General features: G+C 37.5%; 5 protein-coding genes across 7 annotated transcripts in view; all 5 read right to left on the reverse strand.

Moving 5' to 3' along the window:
- The window catches only part of flvcr2b (FLVCR choline and putative heme transporter 2b), a 21770-nt gene extending 10587 nt beyond the window's left edge, over nt 1-11183 (reverse strand). For all 3 annotated transcript variants that reach the window (XM_079639251.1, XM_079639249.1, XM_079639250.1), the window contains exons 1-2: nt 10225-11183; nt 6884-7025 (exon numbers count right to left, since the gene is read on the reverse strand). In XM_079639251.1, the coding sequence (XP_079495377.1) occupies nt 6884-7025; nt 10225-10776 (694 nt within the window). In that variant the 5' untranslated portion in view covers nt 10777-11183. The remainder of the gene's footprint in view (nt 1-6883; nt 7026-10224) is intronic.
- A 1128-nt stretch (nt 11184-12311) lies between these two features.
- On the reverse strand, nt 12312-13295 carry LOC306983411 (trace amine-associated receptor 13c-like; the record flags this gene model as incomplete). The annotated part of the gene is made up of 1 exon (XM_079583765.1): nt 12312-13295. The coding sequence occupies one exon, from the start codon at nt 13293-13295 to the stop codon at nt 12312-12314; it is 984 nt and encodes a 327-aa protein (XP_079439891.1).
- A 1977-nt stretch (nt 13296-15272) lies between these two features.
- LOC306983648 (trace amine-associated receptor 13c-like) lies at nt 15273-16399 on the reverse strand (the record flags this gene model as incomplete). Its single annotated transcript, XM_079584204.1, has 2 exons — nt 15273-16257; nt 16371-16399. 2 exons carry the CDS (start codon nt 16397-16399, stop codon nt 15273-15275), a joined length of 1014 nt encoding a protein of 337 aa, XP_079440330.1.
- A 2636-nt stretch (nt 16400-19035) lies between these two features.
- Nucleotides 19036-20019, reverse strand: LOC306983412 (trace amine-associated receptor 13c-like; the record flags this gene model as incomplete). The annotated part of the gene is made up of 1 exon (XM_079583766.1): nt 19036-20019. One exon carries the CDS (start codon nt 20017-20019, stop codon nt 19036-19038), a length of 984 nt encoding a protein of 327 aa, XP_079439892.1.
- Nucleotides 20020-23149: 3130 nt separating this feature from the next.
- LOC306983407 (trace amine-associated receptor 13c-like) lies at nt 23150-24300 on the reverse strand (the record flags this gene model as incomplete). The annotated part of the gene is made up of 1 exon (XM_079583762.1): nt 23150-24300. Exon 1 carries the CDS (start codon nt 24182-24184, stop codon nt 23150-23152), a length of 1035 nt encoding a protein of 344 aa, XP_079439888.1. The 5' UTR covers nt 24185-24300.
- Between the last annotated feature and the right edge of the window lie 1364 nt (nt 24301-25664).

Genomic DNA, 25664 nt, shown 5'->3' on the forward strand with positions numbered 1-25664 from the left:
TCAGTTGTGTCGTTGTGTTAATTCACCATGTTATAACATCTGGGAATGTTTGTGTTTGAGTAAAAATGTAGCCTGCTGTCCCCAAAACTGCAGGTGACTGAACTATGTCATATTTGCCTTTTTTTTTTATTTTTTATTTTTTACATGCACTACAGTAGATATTAAAAACTCTGCGGCGGGATTTAAGCTGGAGAACTATTAGACAGAAACACTCAAATCTGCTAGGCTTGTTATTTTCTAAAGAATTCAATAATAGACCGGCTGAACTGTTTATTTCAAGGGAAATTAAGAAAAAAGTTCACCTAAAAATAGAACATGTCATCATAACTCACCATCATGTTGTTGCAGGCTGCATGAGTTTATTTTCTTCCATGGAACACAAAAGGGAATGCTAGCAGAATAACCCCAGGTGTTCATTGATGTACAATACAAATAAGGAAGGGAGCTCCAAAAATGACAAAAAACACCAAATAATGAATTAAAGGATTAGTTCACTCAAACATGAAAATGGTCCCATAATTCACTCACCCTCAAGCCATCCTATAGGTGATTATGACTTTCTTCTTTCAGCCAAACACAATTGCCATAATATATATAAAATATAAAAATCCTGCCTCTTCCAAGCTTTATAATAGGAGTGAATAGAGCCTGAGTTTTTGAATCTCCCAAAAAGTTTATCCATCCATCATAAAAGTAATCCATATGGCTCCAGGGGGTTAATAAAGGCCTTCTGAAGAAAAATATCCTTATTTATAACTTTATAAACTATAATCACTGGCTTCCGGCAACGGCCATATCGTCACGCGTCGGGTCAGAGGTCACTCTTCTGCCGGAACTAGACTTGCATACGGCCTAGGGGTGTAAAAATACATCGATATGGATCTAATGATACGATGCATCGACGCCACATGTAAAATATAGATATAAGGTACTTTTATTTTGACACTCTCCACATCCTCACATAACGTCTGTCTACGCATTTTTGCCAAAGCGCGCACTTTCGTTTGTTCACCATACTGTCAGCCAGTGAGTCTTTGAAACATGAGTCTCCTAGACGCCTGACAAGATTGACTGAACCCTAAACACGTTTTGTCACAAAAGCCAGTATTGTCCATTGTCAAGGGATCGCGAGTTCATGGCTGCATCCCAATTCGCCTACTTATACTACGCCCTAAAAGTATGTACTCTTTTTTGTGAAGAAAAAGTACATACTTTTGAGTGTGTAGCAAAAGAGCAAGCATTGGGACATAGCCCACTACTTCCTCATCTTTAAAGGCCATCTTGCAGGTTTTTTTTTTCTTCAAAATTAATATATAACCTTGTATGAAAATACCATATGAAAAGTAAATGCAGGATTTAAAATCGTTTTGCAAGACATAAGGGCACAAATTTAGTAGAAAACGTGACCGTTTCCTTGACCGTATTGAAAAACCGTTTTTTTTCACCATCGCGTCATATTACGTCACATGAGGCAGTCGTTTGCCGCCGGGCTCTGCGTTGTGCGTTCGCTCAGTGCAGAATAGGTTGGTATTTAGTTGGAGCGGTCGTGATTCAGTGTGTTTTCGGTGGTTATTGTATTTCAATTAATCATCGTCGTGGTCAGAGGTGTAGTGGTAAAAAAAGAGGTGGGTAAACTATAAATTCTGGTGAACCACGACGTGGTCACCCGGTAAGGTGGGCCACTGCCTACATTTGATGGTACTACCAAGGTTATCACTGGTTGTTCCCTCATCATAGGTCTCACAATCACTATTCAATTCATACATTAATCTAAATTCTTGTTAAAAAGACTCAAGAAGGAATAATATGGTTGAAATCTATAAAGTTGACTAAATTACAAAACAGAGAGAACAAAAATATTTTTAACCCGTAATTACAAAACAAAAACGGTTGTTGTATTTTTAAAAGGCAACATTTTAATTTGAACTGTAGGCTAGGCTACACCAAATGCTGCGCAAAAAAATTAATATTGACGAATTTTTGTTTATTATGCTACTTGCTGCCCCTTAATTAAACATTTAAAATATTCACAAATTAATATAGATTTTGTTGTTGTTGATTTATTTTTCTGAGACAAAATTAGAACCTGGAAATGATATTATTCCCGCAGTGCTGAATGAGAAGAGCCATATGTCTCTGGAACCACAGCCTACAGAAAGGTGATTTATAGGTGATTTAATAATAAATGTGTCTGAAAAAATAACGAGGCATTTTAATTGTTCATTAATAAACTATTGTTTTCTAAATCAGTGTCGGTTAAAAACATATCTCCATCTCCGCTGTTAAGCAGATGCGCTTTTAGAGAGAAATGCACCTTTCATACGGATTACATAATCAGAATGTATTAGCTTTCGATTCGAATTTGATCGTTTTAAAGTGGACATTTCAAGCTTTAGCCTACATATTTAGTTTCAGTTCTCGCGCTCCAGTTCACGGAGATCATGAAAGCGCGCCTGATTGTTTTATTTTATTTGACAAAAGCACAACGCTTTCTTGTTATTCCGAGTTTACACAAAAAAAGTAGTTGCGAATAATGTATTATTATTTTCTGTATGACCAGAAATGATAGAGTATTTTAAATTGTTTCACTGTTGATTAGTGTTCGCGCCCGCGTGTCCGTGCCATGCAGTGCGCGCTCACACTCCGCTCCACTCTCGGATACGCGTCAAAATCTTGTGTTTATTTAATCTCGGCGACATGAGTTATATGATGACGGCGATATGTGCACACTGTCCCGGCTCCTTCATTGGGTCGCCCGGTCCGCCGTCAGATTGTGTTTCGGCCGCGGGCGGGAAACATGACGGTCACGGATCCGTCAGAGTCAGAGATCACTTATTGTACTTCTGTTTTACAAAATGCATAGGCTACATGTAGCCTACCTGTCTTAATGTGCCTTGTCTTAATTTAATTAACATATCCTACATAAACTTGTAATGTAATGCATTTATGTGTTTGTTATTAGTCTGCAGCCGACACTTATTATTATAGCCTAAATATAATATATTAAGTTCATTTCCAATCTGTACTCCGAATTTTAATGTTTGTTGGCTGTTTCTACATATAAAGTTTTTATACAGTAAGACAGTTGTGATTGTGATTATTTTTGTATTCATTGTCACCAAATGGGGCCATTCAAAGCCTTTATAAAGTCCTTCTTCCTCTGGAAACTGTCTCCTAATGGCTGACATACACAACACATGCAGGTAAGGGTCTAAATAATAGCTTTACTTTTGCCTGATACATGATAATAATCTGTACAATATTGTGATCTGAGCATAGTGTTATACATATCGTCGGCTAACGTGAATAAATCTATAAGCTAGTAACACTGTTCTCTCATCGAGACCCCTGCCCTGTTCTCCTCACACCACAACTCAGTCTTCTCTGACCGTTGTTTTGTGTAATCCTGACCTGTCTAGAGTCTCTTGCCTTCATATTAGGCACATAATTATATGGCTGAGGTCCATCATACGAGTAAACATTTAGGCTACAATTTCCTCAGCGTCCGATCTGTCATTGCGATCCATTGCTTTCCTATTGTTTACTTTGACCGCTCTGCCTCATGTTACGTCACTTCCGGTTTGGCGGTTTTCAAACGCGGAAGTAAAATTTTCTCACAAAAACGACTCCAGAAGCCTAAATAGCGTTTTATAAGTATATGTTCATATTTAAATATAGTTCCTACATTATTTTTCTATACATTGGCTCACTGGGTACTCTAACCTGCAACATAGCCTTTAACGGACAGATCTGTGTGCATCCTGTCAGTAAACTGCCTTGTCAATCATCTCGTCACAGTTAAAATCCTCCATTCAATCTTATTTAATTTCCTACCGTTTCGGAGAGAAATGCAGAAACACGTTCATCTGCCAGTCGCGGGTCTTTCATGCGGAGACTCTCCTCATGTGTTTGGAATTTGAATGTAATGATGCATTTAAAAGTTAATCGCTAAACGTGTCTTTACAAAAGTTCACAAGCTGCTGCAGATGCAATATAATGTGGACAACATTGAATAAATAAATTTTCGTCAGGTTAGATACTGATAATTAATCACTCAAACCCCTTTATCTAAACCTCTCTACATAACCGCTGGACTCACGCGTCCTCCATGCCTGTAGTTTTTTTTTTAACACTTTTCACTCGTGTTTGTAGTTCTAACCGAATCCATGGGTTGTGGGCAATATCAGCCGTTAGAGTGCGCATCGATCTGCACTTCGGATACTGACCGGAAATAGTAGACCATCCGGGTATCTTAGGAACACTCATTTCAACATACTACGATTTGGGACGTACTAATTCTATTTTCGAATACTATTTAGGACGGATAGTATGCGAATTGGGACGCAGCCCATGTTTTACATCAGAAACCGACAAGCACCCTTGGTGTTTGTGAACACATCCCGATAAGTCCGTTTCAAGCCATGAAAAGTGAAGCCAAAGTGTCTCGATCGCCCGCAAAATATATTTTGGTTGCATTTGTGAGTTAATAAAAATTTAACTGGTTGTGTAAACTTAGCACATAGTATCTAAAAACTGATATAGCCCGGAATCGAATCGCAGATTTTTTTTGAGGTATTGGCAAATATCGTATCGCTTGCTGAGAGAATCAATATCATATCATATTGTGATGAACTGTAAGATTTACACCCCTAATACGGCCGTTGCCGGAAGCCAGTGATTATAGTTTATAAAGTTATAATATGGATATCTTTCTTCACAAGCCTGGAGCCATATGGATTACTTTTGTGATGGATGGATACACTTTTTTTTAAAGATTCAAAAATTCAGGCTTTATTCACTCCCATTATAAAGCTTTAAAGAGCAAGGATATTTTTAAATATAATTGTGTTCGGCTGAAAGAGGAATGTACACCTATGATGACTTGAGGGTGAGTGAATTATGGGATAATTCATTTTGGGGTGAAATAACCCTTTAACAGACAGACTTTGAATATATTGCACAAGTCATAAGGAAAACTTTTATGCTACTTTTGTTAAACTTTTAACAGGCCATAACAGTTTCTGAAATACCTCCTTTTGTGTTCCATGGAAAACTAAGTCATTCATGTTTGGAATGACATGAAGGCAAGTACGCTTTTGACATGTAAATATCTTGTGGTTTTCTTCTTTTTGTTGTCTAGGCAAACATCTTTGCTTGCGAGAACAGAACTGAATGCACGTGAGTGTTGCTCAAAAATGTGACAGGAGGCTTTGTGGTCACGTCAAGATAAAAATCCGAAGCTCATCATTTAAATGACAAAATCAAAGGCATCTAAAGAGTGAGCAAAATACATTGAATCTCATTTCCCCTTCTGCCATTTGTGCTAAAGGTCAGATAATCATCAAACACTAACATCCTCCATTTACACTCGTACAAGCAGACTAACAATATAACAGACATATTGATCATTTATATATTAGTATGTATAACTATTATCAAATTTGTGTTTTTGTACATGCAGGAAGAACACAGCAAGGCTCAACAGAAGTGAAACAGAAACAGACACACACTAAAGAAAAAGAGGAACAGACACACACAAAAAACCAGTCAAACATCAACACACCAACCTAGTGAGCGATCTCACTGCCTACTGCCTACACAGGCTTCTGCCTTCTAAGATAGCAACCTAATCTTCACGCCACGGAAACCCTCTATATAGGCAGCGACTCCACGTGCCACACAAATAGACTCACAATTGACCCTTCGCATGGAGCTTGATTGACAGGTGATCTGACCAATCATACTTTGCCATCCGCCATTTTGTCGAACAAAGCAGTCAGGAGAGTTAGTATATTAACATGGGAGGATTTTAACTTGAAAAACGGAGTGAACTGACGCCTTTCCACGGTTAAAACAACATTCCTCCTGATGTTCATTCATGTTTATTTGATGCTATAAATGAACTAGAAGGAAGAGATGATCGGTTCACGAGGAGCTTTAACTGATGCTCTACAGCGATCTGTCAGACACATTAAAGAGCCACAAAACGATATTTATTATTTAACTTTATTTAAAAAAATTACCAAATTTTAAAGGTGAGACTTTGTTTTATATGTTTAATATCAAAAGCAACCGAAAAGTAACCTGGTCTGTCCTGTTTAAATGACTCCTTAAATGACAACAATCAGTGTGTTGTCAGTTTCCTCTCTGCTCCGCAATGTATTTTTCACTGCGTGAGAACATGGTGTGGCGTGAGAGCGGCGTAGCTTGTTGGACATAGCAACAGTAACTAAGGGGGGCGGGTCATTTCGAACGGTTAATTGTTTTTTTATCAAGTTTGTTTTAAGCATTTTTCTTTGATAGTTGCACAATACTCAAGCAATAATGCATTTTAATTTGATTTATTTATAATCAACATTTTTCTTGCATTATTTGCTATCTTCGATTCATGTTTCACTGAATTCATCACAATGCATTGTGGGATTGTCTTTTCTGTGAAGGACATGTGCATTATTTTGGCTAAAAGAAGATAGAAGACATCATAATTAAAGGGATAGTTCACCAATTTTTTTTAATTCTGTCATAATTTACTCACCCTCATGTCTTTTCCAAACCCATAAAAATTCTTCTGAAGAAACTTATATGATGAACAGACTTTAATTTTGAACTGTCAGAGTTTTGGGTGAATAGACTTTCAAAAGAGGGACAGAAATCTCTCAGAATCATTAAATAAATTAATAAGATGAACAAATGGCTTATAGGTTTGGAATGACACGAGATGACAATTAATTTTTTTTGGATGAGCTATCCCTTTAATTTCTATATCTTTTGGAACAACCTTCATGCCAGGAACACGTTTTAAAATACTCCCTCAGTGAACAGCTCACTATGTTTTGGAATAGACCAATATTGTGGCAATAGTATACCTAACGTTAGCACTTACCAATGACCACCAACACAAACAGGAATGTGGCCACACCCGCCGTTATGTAGAACATGTCTCTGATGTGAGATGCTAACTTGTCCAGATCGTCCACATTTGGAACCAGTATTGGTGGAACAAGGAACCCGATTGCAATCCCCAACTGAAAAACACGAACATCTGTGAGGTTCAAAATGAAGCAGTACAGGACATGCATACTGAACACAACCCTTCAAGCTTCGCTTGATTTCAAACAGATTGTGCTTTTAATATTGCACTTGCTAGCAAGCGCCTTGATCCACATGTGACACTGAAGAGTGAAGACTCTGTCATGTGATTATATCTGGTTGCACATTAAACATCACTGGCATTTATCAACATGGTTGTTTCAACCTGCACTCATTCTCCATTTTTCTTGGCTTTAAACAGAGGTTTTCAAATGGGTTTTAGGGACCCATGGAAAAGTTAAGAGAAAAATAGCACGAACAATGTAAACAAAAATATATATTGTGAAGTTTAGGGGCCAGATTTATTAACAACTTCATTTATTAAACCCTCTTTTGGCGTTAAATAACGACTGTCAGGATTTACTAAATGAATGCTGAAAAGACGTGAACAAGATTATTTTTGTGGCTGACTTTATTGCCATATGCATTTGTAGGATGTCTAAAACCAGGCGCTAGTTTGAGCTGCTCTTGCTAGATTGCGTTGGTGATTATGGAAATGATTTGGCTGCGTCTGTGTTCTTACATTTGCGTGTCGTCAGTAGATCACGCTCAGAACTTTCCACCCCCAATGGCGCTTTTTTAAAATTGCGTTCTCACACAAATTTGCCCTGTTTAGTAAATCTGGGCCTAAATGTACTTCATTAGAGCATTGGTCTCATTCATTAAGTGTGCGTATCCACATTCTCATGGATTCACCAATAACTTTCGTACTAAAAAGTATTCTTAATTTACAAAACATGTAGAAAAAACTGAAACCCATATGCAAAAATCACATACTCTAGGTGGCCTTATAATTGTGTTAAGATTACATGTTAGACATAGTTATTTAATCTTGAATATATTTCATCATACACTGAAAGAGTAAGATAAGCTTCATTATAGCTCAAGCTTCAAGGTTTGTGTTTCAGTGTGTGTTAGAGAGCATCATATGTTTGCTGACAGTGATGAAAGAATGTAAAGCAAAGGTTGTGAGGATAGCCCTTATATGGGTGTTTTAGGCAAATGACCTTGGGCACGTGGTCGCTCATTTAAAATACTCCCAATTAATTTATCTTAGAACAAGTTTAAGAACAAATTCAGGTGCGTACGCATGATGTGATGTGAAGTTCTCATGTTCTGAGTTTTATTCTGCTTTCTATTGACAGCTGTAGTTTTTTATCTTTTTTTTTCTCAGTATGTATACATTAGACCAGTGTTTCCCAACCTTTTTATGTGTGTGCCACAGAACAGTTTTGAAAGGTAAAAAATCCCACAGCACAGCACTATATAAAAATATAACAAAATTGCACAAACATGCATGGCTTCAAATGGCATATTAAAACTAGATATTATATTAAAAGTAGTACTCATATTCAATATGAAACTTGAGTTTAAGTCAGGTAGGAACCCAATAAGGTCATATGGGTGATAATGGGTCATATATGATGTTGTTGTTTTTTGTTTTTGTTTTTTTTACATATCGTCCCAGATGGGAGGAAACGTCCTTTTTTTTTTTTTTACTGTGTCGTCGAAATTGGTACTGTGGCTTTATATATGGTCAGACACTTGCATCTGTCATTATAATATTAAGATTTTATGGAAATCAAGCTTAAATGGAATTACAAGGTTTTTTGACCAACAAATAACATATATTTAGCCTAGGCCTAGTCCGTCACTGGAACAGATCTGAGGCAGTCAGTGCACACTCTGTTTTCATCAAACGTTACAAAAGATGCAAAAGACGAAGCTATATGCATACAGGATATTTAAAACAGTATATTTGCTTCAACTAGATGGCAAATACCTGACTAAGACTATTCTCCGCTCTTTAAATACAAAAAAAGTTAGCCTTTATGGACATAGTTTCTTGAGTAAAGAATACACTGTATAAGAGCCAAATGTGGTGTTTGTGTATTTATATTGGGTGTTGTTTCCTGTTTGTACAGTGGGTGTCGCTCTAGTGTTACCTGAGGTCAAATGCATAAAAGAAGCATCCAAACTGCCAACAGGAAGGGGGGTTTGGCCCGGAAGGGCAAACGGTTTTTGACCGCTGTGGCGCATATAGGCTGAAAACTGATTGTTGATAATATAATTGTATACAAATATGATTTGCCTGTGAAACTGGATAAATGGATATTTACCTCTGCACGGTAGAAACAAATAAATGCAATACTCAGCAAGACAAACGCCTGGACATTCTTAAGACCGAAGCCAATGGTAATAGAAAGCAAAACAAACAGCGCGTCAGCCAGGGCATTACGGGGCTAAACCACTCCAGTAGCTGCTAGTATTAAACTGAGCGGTTACACACTGTACTTATTTAAACATTAGTTCTTTATTTACCCTTGCATTGCAAACAAGCATAGATCTCCAAACTGTAAGAAGCACTTCATTCACGATAGATAGGTGGGTGGAGTAATTAGATTTGACTGACAGTTTGAGGAACCAATCGAGTTACAAGATTTAATCACAACCTCTTTTAAATGCTTTTTATTGGTTAAATATTTGTCAAATCCACATACAGATGTAAAGGATGACCAATAAAATTAATTTTATAAAACAAAAACGACGAAATATAGAGATACAACCTGACAGTGATGATATATTCTTATTTTTATCTTATTTTTTTATTTTATTTGATCATTTTCAAGGCACAGTGGTTGGGAAACACTGCATACATTTAAGAGTATACTCCTAATGGTTGGGTAGACAAAAAAGTGAATGTAAAAACCTCATAAATTAAACATTTTAAATATTTTTCCAAGTAATATTTCATAGTATTTTTACAGTATAAATTGAGTCTTTATATATGAAAATATATAGTTGTCTTTGACATTTTAGGAAGGGGATCATCTGAAGGTTAGTGGCATTAAAAAGTTTGAAAACCCCTAACTGATGAAAAATAAAGACTCAACTTAGACTCAAATGAGAAATCTCAACTTGGCCAAACATTGGCTCAACCTATGACGAAAGATTGTGGGAAGGACTCTCTGTTTGCTGACCAATAGCATATGAGGCGTGTTCAGGATACCTGTGTGGAAACAGTCATTATTTTTGTAGTTACGTTTAATGCCGCTAGTGGCGCAGAAATTCCGCTTTAATTTTCACAGTACAGTACAGATAAATGAGCAATGACATTATTCTTTTGAAACCCACCTGATTTCCGAAGACCCCGATGGAGCATGCAGTGGACACCTCGTCCGACCCGAACCACACCGATGCGATGCGCGAGGGCATCCCGAGAATAAACACCTGAGCCACGGAGCACATGAACTGACCCACAATTGTCACGGGAAAAAGGTCCGGTCTCGCGCTGGCCACCTTGATCCACGTGCCCGCGCAATTCAAAGCCGTAGCCACGAGCGCGATGACCCTCAGACCTTTTTTATCCAAGAGCCACGAGACGGGGAAAATGAGAGGAATGTACGTCAACATGTAAATCATGGACATCCAGTCAATGGTGAAAGAGTCCACGCCGTAGAAGCGCATGAAGATATTGTTGATGATTCCGTATTGAATCCATTGATACGAGTTACACAGCGAATATGAGCTGAATAAACACACCATGATCCATCTCTTTTTATATAAATGAGTTTCTGGCGGTGTGTTGTGATGTTGAAAACTCACCCCAGCATCAGTCACGGGTGTTTTGGAGAAATATAAATTATCATTTACCTCTCCTTCCATTGACTTTGCTTCATCTCCCATTTTCACTCGATTCAACCGCGTTCAGAACCTTTTCGCGTTAATATTCATTCATTCAAGTTGAATGACAAATATCATATTGAGGAGAGTTAACGTTACGCCTGTCAATCTAACGTTACTGGAACTCAGTGCGGTAACTTACTATAAGTCATGTCAAACTCTGTTCTGATTTAATACTTACTTGACATGACATACTAATGATATATCACCTGAGTTTAAATACTAGTGGATAAACTTCCCATAATACTTTGAAGTATGTTCATCCGCTGCTCTCGCACCAGAAACTCTTCCGAAATATGTTGAAAGTTTCGCCACAGAGATGAAGCTTCTGACGTAGAAGAATAACTGACTAGATAAGAAATAACAAACCATGTAAAGCTAGAAAGGGGCGGAGCTTAACTGTAATGTGTATGTCGGTCATGTGACATTCAGAAAAGTAGATCAACTGCCAAAATATTTATTTATTTCTAGTGGTAAATATAAGACCAAATAAAAAAGAAATCATTTAAAAACAAAAATAATTAGAGAAATTCATAGTTTTAAACCAACTTTTTAGCTGGCTTTGGTTTGTTCAAGTCACCTCGGAACGAATGTAAATATTATACATTACTGGCACATGAGCACCAGCTAGAAGTTGTAAGTGTTGTTCAGATGGGAACTCGTTACCTTTGTAAAGACTTAACATACTTCTTTCGTTTTTTTCCGAGTTAGGGACATGAAGAATTATTAAGCAATTTTATTAAACACAAATACACAGATAAAGCCAAATCTAAGCGCACATAAAAATGGGTATATAAAAAAGTAGCTACTTGTTGGTACAGCAGAATGTGTCATTTGTTTAACAAATTAAAAGGCATCACGTGGTATCTGTTACTTTTCTCAGCGCTGTCAGGGTCAACAAATCAGTTGTTAGGGCAGAGTAATTTATTGAATTATTGTACAGAAATGCCTGGTGGTGTGTAGGCTATTTCGCTTTTTATTCCAGTTACCAATCCTTTAAATTAATATATTTAAGATTATCATTATGATTTTGCCCCAGTAAGGTAAAAAACAACAACTTTGACCTTTGAATGCGACTCAGAGCGATCATTCTACTAACTATATGATCCGTCGAGCGCCTCCTGGAGGAGAACAGGTAAGTCGCATAGGAACAACATTAATCGCATAGAAAACATTTCAATTAGTTCCTCTAATGCCTCCATTTAGGGTTTGTGGCGGATAAAGCGAGAAGGCGCCCTCTGCTAGGCTGGAGTTAGGCTACTGGTATAGTTTGTTCTTTTTATACATTATAAAACAAATTACATTATACATTTAAAACAATTAATCATTTACTATATTTGTTGGTCAAAGCTATTTTTTGTTACTTTTGTACACGTTGTTTCATAATTGTTTTGGTCTTCAACATTTATGTTTATCACAAACAAAAATAATAATCAGTGAGGTGTGAAATACATGATTGAAATTTTTTCTTCTTCGCAGTCATGTTAAATAGATGACAATATAATGTAATAATGGAATTCTGTCTTACATTCAGCAACTTACAGCACATTCATCAGAGAGGAGTCTTTATTAAACACTTTAAATGTGAAAATTAATTTTAAACTTTTCTGAAACCAGGGGTAGAATAAGGCATAAATTATGGGATTAATGGTGGAGTTCAGGAAGAAAACCATTACAGTAACATCTCTGACATTAAACAAGTCATCATTACTGTACGGAATCACTAAAGAACAAATATAATATGGTAGTAAACACAGGAGAAACGTAAAGACCAGAATCCCCAGCAGTATCGCAGCTTTTCGCTCTGATTTGTCACTGACTCTGTTTTTAGAGGATTCTTTGCTGTTGTGAACCTGAAGCGCTCTTATAGCAGTCACATGTTTCCTAACAATGACAAAAACATGAGTGTATAATATTATGATGAGTGTACATGGCATAAGAAACACAACCAGGAGATCTATGAGGGATGAAACCCCATCAATAATAGCAAGACACACTCCTGGACACATAACAGTGAAGTTTCCATTAATGAAGAGAAGAGTGAAGTTATAAAGGAGTGAAAACAGCCAGTTAAATAAAGTTGCTATGCAGATCACAGTGGGTGAGATTTTCTCTGAGTAAAAAAAAGGAGAATGTAAAGCCAGAAACCGATCAACTGCTATAAGAGCCACAGTGTGAACAGACACGCTTGTTGCTTGAAAATTCACAATTTTTAAAGCAGAGCACATCACTTGTCCAGAAATCCAACATGACTCGATAACCCAAGAAAGGTGAAGTGGCATCACAAAAACTCCGACCAGCAGATCAGACGCGGCTAAAGAGAGGATGAGGATGTTAGCAGGAGTGTGGAGCTGCTTGAAGTGACTAACAGAGATGATGACCAGCAGGTTTCCACACACGGTCAGAAGAGCCACAGCTGCTGCGGCCACATACAGAATCACATACACTGAGAAAGAAACAGATCTCTCTGGACAGGAATATTCCTGACAGTCATCAGTTTGGTTCATTGCTGTAAGATTCATTCTGAAGTACTCGGAAGAAACAAGTAAACAGAGTATATTGTTCACTGTTACTTCCTTTATATAAAGTTCAGTACATAACCACAGATAAAGATCTCTGAAGATTATATTTGTCTCTCCAGCAGCTCTGAACTGCTCCTCACTGAAACACAGTCACTCCTGGAGGCTCCACAATAAAGACGTTTTTACAATGTTGCCTTTTATACACTTGACATGTTGACTCTTTCCAAGACCGGCAGCATCAAGGGAGAAGAACATACAGCTGGGAGATCAACTGATTTATACAGTCACATGGAATTCATACAAAAACATAGATGGGCTTATATGAAAAGTATAAATCTAAAACTAAGCTGTCAAAAATTCTGTAAAATCATGATGTACACATAACCATTTCCACGTTTACTTCTACGTTTAAAAGTATCTTTACACATTACTATTCGATGAGGCCACGGGAAAGGGTTCATAAACGGCAGGGAAGAAACATATTATTGTAAATCACAACAACACCAAACATTGTGTCAAACTAACTGATAACACAAGTTAGTATGCTAAAGACAATTGTGTTTATTAGGCAATGTATGGAATGGTCCAGTTAGAAAAGACTGATCTCAGTACTGACAATTAGCACAGTTTCTGCTCATTCAGTGAAGCAACAAACATCACAGTTGTCATGTAACCCACAGCTTGTATGGCCATAAATGACGGAGTATTTTAAGGCTATTTTGCGGTTATGTGAAAAAAATAGTGCAAAACGCGTCTGCGCGTTCTTCTTACACTTCTTACATCAGGCCTGAGGCCTGGACTGACGATGATATTTTCCCATTAAACGGAATGCACTTAAGAAAGTATTGCCTGGCTTAAAAGATAAGTTAAGTCTCTACTGCCTCCTTGTCGTCATTACTTACATTTAAGTTATAGCATTACAGAATTTGAAATCAATATAGAATAAAAACTATTTGTTTTTTTGTTTTCAATGCTTGTTTAGATATTCTATCATGAAGTACAGAAAGCTACATTTTAATGTTGTTGATTTACATAACAATTATGAGTTATGAGCTAGGACTCGGTTGGCTACTATAAAAAAGGCTTTACATGACAGTCAAATGTCATAAATGGGAAAAGTAATTCACGACCCTCACTTATTATTGTCTTTTCAATCTGTTCGCTTCCAAACTGAGAGAGACTTGGCTGCGCATGCGATCCATTATATTTACATGTTAAGTGTGTGGGACATAATTATCGTATTTAGAGGTTTATTTACATTATTAAACTGAGACTGAATATAATATTAGTCATCATAATGCCTGATTTCACCATAACATTTTATTTACTGGAAATGCACTTTAATAATATTTTGAGTGAATGCAATCACGGATAATACTATTATATATTGTAAAAACAGATATTATAAAAATATTACAACAATAAACAACATCATTTAAAATGTTTATTACATTAACATTTTGTAATACATTAAAATAATATAAGAATTACCAGTTTGCAATATCAATCAGCATATTGAGCTGTTTTTGTACAGCTAAACGTAACTTGAAGTGGGGGACACCAGAAGTAAGTTACAAATGGCCGCATCTGCTTTTAAGTTTAAAATATAAGTTGGATAAATGTCACTGATTACACACTCTACAGATTCAGTGACAGTGTGCAAGCTGTTATGTCTAACACAATTTGGGATTTTCAGCAAAGCAGAATTATGAGTATTTCTATGTGTAACCATTGCCTTGAGCATGGGGGACCAGGATCACAATTTCAGTAATTATAAAAACAAAAATATTTAAATGTAATTGTGCTCCTACTATCACTAATTACATAAGTACATGTTTATATTCAAAAATTCATTTTATTACATACAATAAATGAGTTGGGGAAAAAAGCACCCCGCATATTGTTATACAACGACATACATGTCTTCACAGTCAGGTTTAATAAAAAGCCAAAATAATTGGTCTTACATTCAACGACTTACTGCACATTCATCAGAGAGGAGTCTTTATTAAACATTTTATGTGAGAAAATTAATTTGAAGCTTTTCTGAAACCAGGGATAAAATAAGGCATAAATTATGGGATTAATGCTGGAGTTCAGGAAGAAAACTATTACAGTAACATCTCTGAATAAAAATAAGTCAGCATTGTCATATGGAATCACTACAGAACCAATATAATATGGCAGTAAACTCAGCAGAAACATAAATACCAGAATCCCCAGCAGTATCGCAGCTTTTCGCTCTGATTTGTCACTGACTCTGTTTTTAGAGGATTCTTTGCTGTTGTGAACCTGAAGCGCTCTTATAGCAGTCACATGTTTCCTAACAATGACAAAAACATAAGTGTATAATATTATGATGAGTGTACATGGCATAAGAAACACAATCAAGAGATCAATGAGGGATGAAACCGCATCTAAAGTAGAAAAACATTCTCCTGGACATATGGCAGTGAAGTTTCCATTAATGAAGAGCATAGTGAAGTTATAAAGAAGTGAAAACAGCCAGTTAAATAAAGTTGCTATGCAGATCACAGTGGGTGAGATTTTCTCTGAGTAAAAAAAAGGAGAATGTAAAGCCAGAAACCGATCAACTGCTATAAGAGCCACAGTGTGAACAGACACGCTTGTTGCTTGAAAAGTCACAAATTTAAACACCGAGCACATCACTTGTCCAGAAATCCAACACGACTCGATGAGGCAAGACAAATAAAATGGCATCACAAAAACTCCGACCAGCAGATCAGACGCGGCTAAAGAGAGGATGAGGATGTTAGCAGGAGTGTGGAGCTGCTTGAAGTGACTAACAGAGATGATGACCAGCAGGTTTCCACACACGGTCAGAAGAGCCACAGCTGCTGCGGCCACATACAGAATCACATACACTGAGAAAGAAACAGATCTCTCTGGACAGGAATATTCCTGCCAGCCATCAGTTTGGTTCATTGCTGTAAGATTAATTCTGAAAGAAACATCCAACTTCCTTCATTAACTTCCTTCACATAAAAAAATAGTAACCACAAAGACCTCTGAAGATGCTATTTGTCTCTCCAGCAGCTCTGAACTGCTCCTCACTGAAACACAGTCACTCCTGGAGGCTCCATAATAAAGACGTTCTACAATCGATGTTGCCTTTTATACACTTGACGTGTTGACTCTTTCCAAGACCGGAGGCATCAAGGGAGAAGAACATACAGCTGGGAGATCAACTGATTCTGTTCATCCAGAAGAAAAGAGCTAAAGAGTTTCATATAGATCTAAACGTGGTTATGAAGCATATTAAGTGTTCTGCTATTTTGCTCACAAACAAATCTCCGTCTGAACGCCCAGTTTTCAATGGCCTTCATTAGAGGAAGATGATCTTTGGCCCCAGAATGCTGTAATTACTGCATCTACCAGCAGGGGCTGACCGAGCCACACAAACCTTCCCCTTGAGCTAAACATGAGGTGGACAAAATAACAAAAACACAGGACATAGAGTGGTACAGTTATGATGTAAATTTGTAGGCCAAACGCAGAAACGAGTTAGCATTTTAGCACTTCCGGTTCCATCGTCCCGAAGTCAATGTTTTTTTTTGAATGGGGTTTTGGTTAAATGGCTGAAATAAGGTCTGTGGTGAACACAAGCTCAAGAAACTTTCACGCTTTATTCTACGACGTAAAATACATCAGTATTATTCCACTCGTGATTATTTAAGCTGTTATGTGTCATGAAAATGGCGGTTGCTAAAATTTGTCTAAATGGGACTACAGAGTCATTCGAGGAGATTAAAGTCATCGCTCTGAACAGGTAAACTACGTGAGATGCTGTAGTCGCGGTACAAAACACTGCACTTCTGTTCCGATTACCATAACAAATAGATTCTCCCCACTTAGTGAAACACCCACTGAAAATCCTGTTGAAAGTGCCCTAGTTATTGCAGGGAACGTGAAAATAGAGACACCAGCCAACATATTTTGTCACGTTATTTTGTCACTTTTTGGGAGCAGTATGCTAGCTGGAGCCGTTTACCTACAGTCTTTGTGCTAAGCTATAGGCTAGCAGTGGGTGTGTCAGACTGAGTTACGGCACGCACGGAGATGAAAAGGGTATGTGTGGACTTATCTAACTCTGGGGGATACGGTGAATAAGCTAAAGTCCCAAAAAGGTGGCGTGTTTATTTAAAAGAGGAGCCAGAAAAATGGACCGCAACAGGCCATTATCACGCTGATACGTATTACTTCCGCATTCAGTGATCTTTGTGCACTGCCACTTCCGGTGAATCACTCAGGCGAACCCATGATGGACGACCCTAAGTTTACTTATACTGCATCCCTGGTAAATTTACCCAAAATAACTTTTTCTGACGTACATCGACTAACTGAACAACACTCCATCACAGCCCGCTCCAAAGTGGACAAGGGATACAGTTTCTTTTTCGAGAACCTCATCTACGACTATGAAGTTGAGTGGCTACTAGCTACATACATTACACATAACATAAGCTAGGTAGGTTAGCTTATGCTAACGTCAGTTTGGCGTCAGCTCAGATGTTTGTATGGTTATAAGGTGTTTAAACCCTCTGGGGTCGGGAAACGCGCCGGCACGTTTTGCTCTATTTTTTTCACATAACCGCAAAATAGACTTAAAATAGTCCGTCATTTATGGCCATACAGACTTAAGAAATAAAAATAAATAAAATACAGAAAATAAACTGTTAAATGTCTACTTTTTATGTGTCCACTTACAAGCGGAAAAAAAACCATTGTGCTATTGTAAAATAAAGAAAATAAACGGGGTGTGCTTTCTGCCTCTCCGTCTCCGTGAACTTTTTTTGGGGAGCACGTCTCTAAACATAAACAAAACTCAACGAATACTCTTCACCCAGGCATGAGCTATATATCTTTATAATCATTTAAGTGTGTACTTTTAAATGATCTAATTCAAAATGAAATAAAATATTCTTCTGTTTATGTAATCTGTATGAAAAGAGAAAGATGTTAAACCCAACTAAAGTAAGATTATTCACCTTTAAATGAGGCTGAGTCAATTCACCCATTTCATTTGTATTCTGATAGGAAGAACGTTAGCCTCTGTCAGTGTCAGCTAGCTAACGTCAGCATACGAGTGTCCCTTTTGCTAGAATGAACAATCCTCAGAGTTTTTATGAACAAGACTCAGTTCAGTCGGGAATCCGTGAAAACTTAAGTAGGGTTGGCGTTGTTTGTTCGATTTACAAAGTGGAACAGAGCAGTGACATCTAGCCTTCGTTTCAGCCATTGTTGAACTGCGCCGGAACTGGACATGCACAAAGTTGAAAAATCCCGCCCATGAAACCCGGAAGCGTGATAATCCCCTACTGCAAACAAAACTAGAGTTTTTACACATTTCATGGAAAGAGAGCACTATTGCAGAGAGGCTTTAAAAACGGCTAGATCTGCTTATTTTTCAACACTATTAAAAGAAAATAAACAAAACCCTAGGTATTTATTTGAAACAGGGGCTAAATTAACGAAACATAAAGCTTCAACCCCAGACATTTCCAAGCAGCACAGCAGTAATGACTTTATGAACTTCTTTACTTACAAGATTAACTAGGGGAGTTGGAAAATTAGCCTATTTCCAAAAAAGTGGAGTGTTCCTTTAATATAACGAAATACTATAGGCCTTACATTAACCTTGACAAAGTATATATATATATAAAAATAAAAAAAAACAGGAAAAAAGAGGAGAAAACTTACATGTCTTACATTCAATGACTTACAGCACATTCATCAGAGAGGAGTCTTCATTAAACACTTTAAATGTGAAAATTAATTTTAAGCTTTTCTGAAACCAGGGGTAGAATAAGGCATAAATTATGGGATTAATGGTGGAGTTCAGGAAGAAAAATATTACAGTAACATCTCTGACAAAAAACACATCAGCATTACTATAAGAAACCACTAAAGTACAAATATAATATGGCAGTAAACACAGGAGAAACGTAAAGACCAGAATCCCCAGCAGTATTGCAGCTTTTCGCTCTGATTTGTCACTGACTCTGTTTTTAGAGGATTCTTTGCTGTTGTGAACCTGAAGCGCTCTTATAGCAGTCACATGTTTCCTAGCAATGACAAAAACACGAGTGTATAATAATATGATGAGTGTACATGGCATAAGAAACACAATCAAGAGATCAATGAAGGATGAAACCCCATCAATAATATAAAGACACACTCCTGGACACATAACAGTGAAGTTTCCATTAATGAAGAGAAGAGTGAAGTTATAAAGGAGTGAAAACAGCCAGTTCAAAAAAATGGCTATGCAAATCACAGTGGGTGAGATTTTCTCTGAGTAAAAGAAAGGAGAATGTAAAGCCAGAAACCGATCAACTGCTATTAGAGCCACAGTGTGAACAGACACGCTTGTTGCTTGAAAATTCACAAATTTAAACACCGAACACATCACTTGTCCAGAAATCCAACACGACTCGATGTGCCAAGACAAAAAAAATGGCATCACAAAAACTCCGACCAGCAGATCAGACGCGGCTAAAGAGAGGATGAGGATGTTAGCAGGAGTGTGGAGCTGCTTGAAGTGACTAACAGAGATGATGACCAGCAGGTTTCCACACACAGTCAGAAGAGCCACAGCTGCTGCGGCCACATACAGAATCACATACACTGAGAAAGAAACGGATCTCTCTGGACAGGAATATTCCTGACAGTCATCAGTTTGGTTCATTGTTGTAAGATTCATTTTAGAAAAAACACCCAACTTCCTTCATATAAAAAATGAGTAACCACAGATAAAGATCTCTGAAGATGCTATTTGTCTTTCCAGCAGCTCTGAACTGCTCCTCACTGAAACTCAAGTCAATCCTGGAGGCTCCATAATACCAGATAAATATGGGCTACAACCCTTGACATTCCTTTTATACACTTGACGTGTTGACTCTTTCCAAGACCGGCAGCATCAAGGGAGAAGAACATACAGCTGGGAGATCGACTGATTCTGTCCATCCAGAAGAAAAGAGTTAAAGAGTTTCATATAGATCTAAACGTGGTTATGAAGCATATTAAGTGTTCTGCTATTTTGCTTATAAACAAATCTCCGTCTGAACGCCCAGTTTTCAATGGCCTTCATTAGAGGAAGATGATCTTTGGCCCCAGAATGCTGTAATTACTGCATCTACCAGCAGGGGCTGACCGAGCCACACAAACCTTCACCTTGAGCTAAACTGGAGGTGGACAAAATAACAAAAACACAGGACAGCATCTATAGAGTGGTACAGTTATGATGTAAATTTGTAGGCCAAACGCAGAAACGAGTTAGCATTTTAGCATTTCCTGTTCCATCGTCCCGAAGTCAATGGGTTTTTTGAATGGGGTTTTGGTTAAATGGCTGAAATAAGGTCTGTGGTGAACACAAGCTCAAGAAACTTTGACGTTTTATTTTACAACATAAAAATCATCAGTGTTATTCCACTCGTGATTTTTGTTAAAGCTGTTAAGTGTCTTGAAAAATTCATAAAATTGTGTTTATCTGTGAAAATTATCTTGATGGACAAAACGTGTATCATAAACTTTTGTTTTGTTGTTATATTGATCAGAGAGCTTGTTTTATGCAATAATCCAAAAGCCTGTGGTAAAAATCCTATAGGGTATTTGTCAAAGGGAACCAGTGTGATCCGAGATCTGGAGAAGTCTCTAAGATGTCTCCTAAAAAGCGCTAAATCTGGAAAACATCTAAACAGATAAACGTCTTAAAGGGGTGGTAAAATGCCATTTTCACAAGATGTAAAATACATCTCTGATGTCCCCAGAGTATGTGTGTGAAGTTTTAGCACAAAATACCCCACAGATATTTTTATATAGCATGTTAAAGTTGTCACTTTTTGAGGGTTTGAGAAAACGCACCGTTTTGTGCCTGGCCCTTTAAATGCAAATGAGCTGCTGCAGAGGGCGGGGTTTCAAGAGCACATGTGTGTTAGCAACTGCTATTACCTCACGCAGACACACTAAAATTACAGAAACTGTTCTGTCTTAAAACGGAGTCAGACAAAGATGGAGAGACTCAAGAAGAAGTGACAACATGTAGAAGCAACAGGACGTCTCTGAATGATTAGTTGATGAATTTATGTTGCGGATGTGGAGTTAACGATCTTCAATTAGGATATTCTGTCATGGTAATCTATAAATCGCTCGTCAACATGGACTGCGTGTTCCTGGGGGCGGGGTTTATACATTTTAGGCTTGCTGATGTCACTAACCACGGAGGAATGTCGTGTAGTCCCTACCAGCCGTTTGTTGTAGTCCTTTTCTTTAAAAGCAAATATCTTCCTTTGCTTTGAACTTTGAGCGTTGTAACTTTGCAGATGTTGTTTATGCTCAAACAGCAACATTACACACTAACTATAACGTTAGAAAAGTGAAATCATACTTTACCACCCCTTTAAGCAGTTTTAAATACATTCTAAATCATAAACATCTTAAAAATACATTTTCTAAATGTATAACACCTGACAGGAAACGTCTTAGAGACATATTGCAGATGAGCAAACACTCTAAAAAACACATCTTGCAGATGCTAATAAGACATCAACATCTCCATGATGTACGTGCGCTATCAGGAATGCAAACTGCCGGTTGGCCTACAAGTAACGTCATAGCTGCACATCTCTATAGGCCGGCTCTGTGTCTCTGTCTTTAAGTTGCATTTGAACATATTCCCCCGGTTTCACAGACAAGGCTTAAACTAGTCTTAGACTAAAATGCTTGTTTGATCTGTTTTAACTGAAAGCAACTGCCACTGATGTGTCTTAAAATATGTCAGTGCCATTGTTTTGTCTTAAGATGCACACCAGTTTTTTTCCTAAGGCAAATTGCTAAAAGCAACTTAAATGCCCTGATTGAACTAAGGCCTAATCCTGGCTTAATCTAGCCCTGTCTGTAAAACCGGGCCATTACGTTTTAAGATGTTATTTACTTTTAATATTATTTTATGAAATCACATTGAAGCTGTATATAGGCTACACACTGAAAATGTATTTATCCTTATAATATAGCCTAAACTAAACTGAACAAGTAAGTATCTGGACTTTAAAGGGGCTATGTGGAGTTTTCAGCGGGATCTATAGCGGTGATGTTTCAGATTGAAACCAATACGTTTACAAGCGAGTGCGCGTGCTTTTTTTTTTTTTTTTTTTATTATTATGTGGAGTTTGTGTTGGAGTCTGTGTTGTGCTGGTTGTTTCTTAGTATTAGCAGACTCCATGACATAAAGTTGCACTGTTGTCGCTGTTGAGTGCAAAGTCAGTAGACGAGGCGAGAGGCGAGAGGCGAGAGGCTCTGGAGCGCGCATGCAGCTCTTAGTGACGCCACTGGATTTCGCGGCAAATCCGATCCGGAGACTTCACATAGAAATAGGAATACTTGCTTTCAGAGGTAATAGCAAAACCCGCCAAGTGGATCATTTTATTGTGAGATTACAACCCATTCACAAACAGGCAATAAAAAATGTATTAATTTTAGTAGAAAAACTTGACATAGCACCTTTAAATGGAAAATATTCTAAACTTGTAATATAGCTCTTACAGTATTCATTATTTCAAAATGCAGTCTGGCATATGCACAGCCAGCAAATGAGAGGTTTTAAATGTGAGCATGTGTACTCTGGGTCCATATTAGAGCCTGTTGCCAAAAAAGATCAATGTGTGATACTGATAACTGAACATATCGACAATATTTGAGGAAATTATCAATAGCTGTTTTGTGGTCAAGACTTTATTATAACAAAATATTGTACATTAACCTATAGACAAAGTAAATATATCAAAAATAAACAACAGGAAAAAAAGAGGAGAAAATGTTGTCTTACATTCAATGACTTACTGCACATTCATCAGAGAGGAGTCTTCATTAAACACTTTAAATGTAAAAAATATTTTTAAGCTTTTCTGAAACCATGGGTAGAATAAGGCATAAATTATGGGATTAATGGTGGAGTTTAGGAAGAAAAATATTACAGCAACATCTCTGACATAAAAGAAGTCAGCATTGTCATATGGAATCACTAAAGAACAAATATAATATGGCAGTAAACACAGGAGAAACATAAAGACCAGAATCCCTAGCAGTATCGCAGCTTTTCGCTCTGATTTGTCACTGACTCTGTTTTTAGAGGATTCTTTGCTGTTGTGAACCTGAAGCGCTCTTATAGCAGTCACATGTTTCCTAACAATGACAAAAACACGAGTGTATAATATTATTATGAGTGTACATGGCATAAGAAACACAATCAAGAGATCAATGAGGGATGAAACCCCATCTAACAAATAAACACATTCTCCTGGACATATGGCAGTGAAGTTTCCATTAATGAAGAGAAGAGTGAAGTTATAAAGCAGTGAAAACAGCCAGTTAAATAAAGTTGCTATGCAGATCACAGTGGGTGAGATTTTCTCTGAGTAAAAAAAAGGAGAATGTAAAGCCAAAAACCGATCAACTGCTATAAGAGCCACAGTGTGAACAGACACGCTTGTAGCTTGAAAAGTCACAAAATTGAAAACCGAGCACATCACAGGTCCAGAAATCCAACATGACTCTATGAGCCAAGAAAGGTGAAGTGGCATCACAAAAACTCCGACCAGCAGATCAGACGCGGCTAAAGAGAGGATGAGGATGTTAGCAGGAGTGTGGAGCTGCTTGAAGTGACTAACAGAGATGATGACCAGCAGGTTTCCACACACGGTCAGAAGAGCCACAGCTGCTGCGGCCACATACAGAATCACATACACTGAGAAAGAAACGGATCTCTCTGGACAGGAATATTCCTGACAGTCATCAGTAAGATTCATTCTGAACTTGGAAGAATCATCTAAACATAGGGTTGTTCCCCTCTGACTTCCTTCATATAACCACATGCGTAACCACAGATAAAATATATCTGAAGATGCTATTTGTCTCTCCAGCAGCTCTGAACTGCTCCTCACTGAAACACAGTCACTCCTGGAGGCTCCACAATAAAGACGTTCAACAATCTATGTTGCCTTTTATACATTTGATGTGTTGACTCTTTCCAAGACCGGCAGCATCAAGGGAGAAGAACACACAGCTGGGAGATCAACTGATTTAGAAAAGTGTGATCAAATACTTCTAATCTTTAATTCCTGATGTATGTAATCATCGCTGTGTTCAAATATGCCTACTTTTCTTTGAAATACTGTGAAAAGTACCTTATACGCTGTATTATCACACGAGGCCACAAGAGAAGATTCGTAAATGGGAGAGAAGCAGCATGAGGTGGTGGATGTAATATGGTGGATGTAAGATGTCTGAATTGTGTTCACACAAACAGCTACTTTATCTTTTATGGTCATAAAGTATGTGCTTCATTGTAGCCTACCTCTGACAGTAAGTGATTATTTTTGGACAAGTAATTTGTTAAAATATTGTTTAACTATTGTTTAAAATAAATAGGTGTACTGATAATAGAACTGGAACAGCTGAGTTATTCTGCAAAAATATTCATTATTTCTGAGTAACAATTAATCAAATAAAATACAAAAATACAAAATGACAAAATATGTATGGCCGTAAATTCACAGACAGTAAATTAGAGGTTCGAAATATGATTGCGTGTCTAGACATATATATTTTAAGGTGTTGTAAGAATGCCAAACTTTGTGCGACATTGCGCGTGTGGGATAGCAGAGCGCGAGCGAATAGTAATCAGACATGAGATTGTATTTTGCCTCACTAATCAGGCGAAAACCTTGCGGGATAACTTTTACTGCACACATAAATACGCAAATCTATGGGTGCTTCTCAAACTAAAAAAAAAAGCGTAAAAATGCTGCCTTCGGAGGATGCATTCCAAGGTAGGAAGGCATCAATGCACATCTGAACCTAATGTTAACTTCACTTTCGGTCTCCTGAGATACATTAATCTGATCGATTTTTGAAGGCAACATAAATGTATTCTTCGCTATGATAACGCACAATCCTGTGCGTTTCATTCTGTAGCTGTCTCATTTAGAAGCGTGCGTCCTACGGAGGTTGCATTTGTCTGCCGCATATGTCATCACATGTCTTATTTCAGAAAAGTAACCATAATTGACCGTTATTCCTTGTGAAGCGTAAATTGTTGCTGTTTCCTTATGACTTTGGACTGTAATGGTTATTTTACTGAAATGAGGCAGTCTCTATGACGTATGCAGCCGAGAAATGAGACACAGCTTGTGACAGTTAAAAAAAAAGATGCCGCCTAAATGTTGCGTTTGGTGGTCAGCTTGTGTGTAAATGTGTGAGGCGTCGGTTGTTAATAAACACATGAAGACGAAGGAGCATCTGTATAAATACTTATTATGACAACCTAAACAAGAATGGACGAGTAATGATGGA

Source organism: Phoxinus phoxinus, assembly GCF_949152265.1.
Source record: "Phoxinus phoxinus genome assembly, chromosome: 16".
Taxonomy (NCBI): domain Eukaryota; kingdom Metazoa; phylum Chordata; class Actinopteri; order Cypriniformes; family Leuciscidae; genus Phoxinus; species Phoxinus phoxinus.